General features: G+C 34.9%; 1 protein-coding gene across 1 annotated transcript; it reads left to right on the top strand.

Moving 5' to 3' along the window:
- Positions 1-1,134: 1,134 nt before the first annotated feature.
- Positions 1,135-3,883, top strand: LOC114745528 (receptor-like protein EIX2). The gene is made up of 2 exons (XM_028933686.1): positions 1,135-2,287; positions 2,811-3,883. Exons 1-2 carry the CDS (start codon positions 1,135-1,137, stop codon positions 3,881-3,883), a joined length of 2,226 nt encoding a protein of 741 aa, XP_028789519.1.
- Positions 3,884-4,119: the final 236 nt, after the last annotated feature.

The following is a 4,119-nucleotide window of genomic DNA, read 5'->3' as shown; positions in this document are numbered from 1 at the left end:
AATGGAGCGGGATGACCACGGCAAAGTACTCTTCATAGAATAATTAATGAACTTTTGACTAAACAGTGTATCCTTCACTACGCACATATGGGTGTCTGCATCAGTGGGATTATGAGAAATAATTCCAAAGATTATTCACTACTGTAAAATATATTGAACAAAAAATTATTTTTTAATTTTTTTAATAATTTAATAAAAATGTATATGAAACGAATAAAATGCATTCATCACAGCTGTCAGCACGTAGCTCAAAATGATCGAAATCCTTAAAATTTTATTTCATTTTTTGTAATCTCATTTTTTTTTATAACTTTCCAGCGAGCTCTGAAAATGGGATCTTTTTGCTTATAAAATATTGTTCTTACTTTCTATATCATTTTTAAATAAATATTGAATTTATTAAAATATATATTAAATTCATTTTTAAAATATTACTCTAAAAAACACACAAGCACTATCGAAATAATCTAATTATCCTTAGTTTAATAGATATAACGGAATTATATACAAAAGCATAAAGCGACTTGCCGAAAACATTTAATATTAAGTTGTTATAAATAACGTTTCTGGGTTGGAATCGCTTGAGTAAATAAAACTAACGAAATTCTAAGAATACAATATTAAATATTTCTTATAATTAAGATATTTTAAAATCTTAAAATAAATATTTACCAACAAAAAAAATAAAAAAATTATTTCAAGGCTATTTATGTTATAATTAAAAATGTTTTATTAGAATATTTTTGAAGCTTTTAGTGATACATACAAATTTTAAACACTATAAAATTACTTGTATTTTTTACTCCTAAAAAATCATCATAAGATATGAGAGATTACTTGGGAAGAGTAAAATAATTAATTTTTATTTTTAATTAAAGAAAGGCATTTTAGTCATTTGACAACGTTCAGAAATCTTAAATTATGCCTCATGGTCTCATTAAGAATTTGTCAAAAGTATAAGTATATTTCAGCCATATTTTATTGGGAGTCTCCCAATTATCAAATGTACTATAATTTTTTATAATTAATCAATCTGGGATTTCCATTCGCGACCAGTTTTATAAATAAGGAGGCCTTAGAGTTGTTCACCTCTTGTACTTGTTTCAGTTTCACGTTGTTGCATGAGCTGCAATAATGAGCGTGAGTTATCTAAACCTTATGAAACTGCCGCAACCAATCATCATACTCATGATACTGCACTTGCAGGCTGAGTTGTTCACGATAGGGTCATGTTGGAGAATGGGAGATGCCAACGCTAGCGCTAGTTGCCTGCACAAGGAAAGACGAGCTCTTCTTAGCATGAAGAATGCCTTTGTGGATGATCTTGGTCGCCTGTCTTCATGGGGCTCTTCTCTAGATTGTTGCCATTGGAGTGGTGTTCTTTGTGATCCTCATACTGGCCACGTTGAGATGCTTCATCTTTATGGTGGTGTGTGGCCCTCGCAGCATTTAAGAGGTGAGATTAGCCCGTCATTGATGGACTTGCAAAACTTACACTATTTGAATCTCAGTTTCAATGATTTCAATCGGAGTCAAATCCCGAAATTTCTTGGTTCTCTCACCAAATTACAATACCTTGATCTATCTGATTCTTCTTTTGGTGAAAAAATACCAATTGAACTTTGCAAGCTTTCAAACTTGTTGGTTCTAGATCTTTCCTCCAATGGTTTAGTTGGTAACATACCTTTCCATCTTGCAAACCTTTCAAGTCTGCAGGAGCTCTATCTAGATATGAATCAATTAGCGGGCAATATTCCTAGCCAACTTGGTAATCTTTCAAGCTTGGAGATACTCCAAATTGGCCACAATTATGGTTTGAAAATCGATGACAAGAGCTTGGTTGCCATTGAGTGGCTTTCCAATCTTCAATGGTTAACTTCACTTGATTTAAGCCATGTTTCCAATCTTAACTACTCTAACAACTTGTTGCAAATTATTGGAAAGCTTCCAAAACTGAGAGAGTTAGGGCTTGCAAATTGTAGCCTGACAAACAATAATATTCTATCAACTTCTTCTTCCCATTTGAATTTTTCTACATCTCTATCAAGTCTTGATCTCCATGACAACAAGCTGACATCAGCATTATTCCCTTGGTTGTTCAATCTAAGCTCCAATCTCACATACCTTTCTCTGGCCAAGAATCACTTGGGTGGTCCCATTCCAGTTGATTTTGGAAAAAAAATGAACTCTTTAGTGGTTCTTTACCTTTATGATAATGAGCTAAATGGAACAATCACTGACATCCATTTTGATAATCTCACCAAGTTAAAACACTTGTCCTTATCTCGTAATTTGTTGACTCTCAAATTCAGCACCGATTGGATTCCTCCATTTCAATTACAATGTTTATGGTTACACTGTTGTAAATTGGGCCCTGGATTCCCTAGATGGCTTCGTACCCAGAATAATTTTCAATATTTATTTGTTTCTCATGCTGAAATCAATGATTCTATACCAGCATGGTTTTGGAGACTTGTAAAAGGAGCATATTGGGTTCAAATAGAATCAAGCAATCTCAGGCATAATTCTAGATCTGCCACTTGAATCTAATGTTTACGTCATGTCATTGGCTTCCAATCAAATTAGAGGCTCTGTTCCACCGTTCCTACTAAAGAGCCAATTTTTAGACATTTCAGAAAATCTAATTTCAAAATTTGTTCTTCCACCATGTGGCAAGGGAAGGAGTGCAGTTTTTGAAAATTTGGTAACTTTAAATCTCTCAAATAATAATTTATTAGGGAAACTTCCTGATTGTTGGGATCATTTCAAATCTTTAACGATTCTTGATTTATCTAATAATCAACTCTCAGGAAGGATTCCTAACTCTATAGGGTCCTTAAGTCAACTCAAGCTGTTAGTTTTACGAGACAATTGCTTCAGTGGTGGACTACCTTCCTTTGAAATTGCAACTGAATTGGGAATGTTAGATTTGGGAAAAAATGACTTGTCAGGACCAATACCTCCTTCATGGACAAGTGACAATCTAAAAGAACTGAAAACTCTGAGTCTACGGATGAATAAATTAGATGGAAAGCTGCCCTTACATCTATGTTATTTACCAAAGGCCAAGGTTTTGGATCTCTCTTTTAACAATTTTAGAGGACCAATACCAAGTTGCCTCGAGAAGCTGGTTGCGATGGCTCAGAAATATGTTGTGAATGATTCCGAATACAATATCATCGTCTTCAAGAATGGAAATTATCTAGTACATGAATCTTTTGATTGGAAGTTGCCTATGGTATGGAAAGGAATAGAACGGGTGTACAAGGATCGCTATGGGCTTGTTAACATTGATCTCTCTCACAATCAATTGGAGGGGGAAATGCCAACAGGAATTGTAAAATTGGTCGAGTTGAGATTCTTGAATCTATCATCAAATAGGTTGAGTGGAAACATCATTTCAGAGATAGGACAACTAAAATCTCTAGAAGCTCTGGATCTATCGAGAAATCATTTTGATGGAGAAATTCCTTCGAGTCTTGCTGAAATATCTTCCCTAAACACCTTGAGTTTATCAAACAACAACATGACAGGACAAATTCCAATAGGAACACAATTGCAATCTTTTGAGCCCTCCAGCTATGAAGGTAACCCTTTCCTTTGTGGAAGGCCATTAGACAACCTTTGTCCTTCTGAAGATCATCCATTAGGGAATGCAACACGAGCTATCCAAGTTGCTGATGAAGACGGGACTTTCATGAAAGGATTCTATGAAAGCTTGGGCATGGGATTCGCTGTCGGATTTTGGATAGTGTTTGGATCATTGTTAGCTATCCGATCATGGAGGTATGCCTACTTCAATTTCGTAGGCAAGGTGTCAGACTCTATCTATGTGGCAATAGTGCTTCCTGTGGCCAAATGGCGTAGGCGACCCCGCAACTAAAAGGTAATATTTTCTTAATTACGGTTGTTATCTATCGACAAAAGATTTACATTACTTTTGTGTTCCTTTCTCAATGATATATCAATTGTAGGAATTAACTGTCTTGTTACTTACTGTCATCATATCAGTTGGACCTTGGCAGCTTGGGGTTTATCTGCAACAGCTCAAGTATAACCCTCGTTTATGTGATTCTACCGTGTCATATATTAGTGGGTGCAATATCATCTGTGATACAA

The sequence above is a fragment of the Neltuma alba genome, unplaced genomic scaffold (assembly GCF_004799145.2).
Source record: "Neltuma alba isolate B1F8T4 unplaced genomic scaffold, ASM479914v2 tig00004701_pilon, whole genome shotgun sequence".
In the NCBI taxonomy this organism is placed as follows: Eukaryota; Viridiplantae; Streptophyta; class Magnoliopsida; order Fabales; family Fabaceae; genus Neltuma; species Neltuma alba.
This window is presented reverse-complemented; position numbering and strand designations above follow the sequence as displayed.

Coding starts and splice junctions, on each gene's coding strand:
- LOC114745528 (XM_028933686.1), top strand. CDS start 1,135: ATGAGCGTGAGTTATCTAAACCTTATGAAACTGCCGCAACCAATCATC. Junction 2,288..2,810: donor AAAACACTTGTCCTTATCTC/GTAATTTGTTGA, acceptor ATCAACTCTCAG/GAAGGATTCCTAACTCTATA.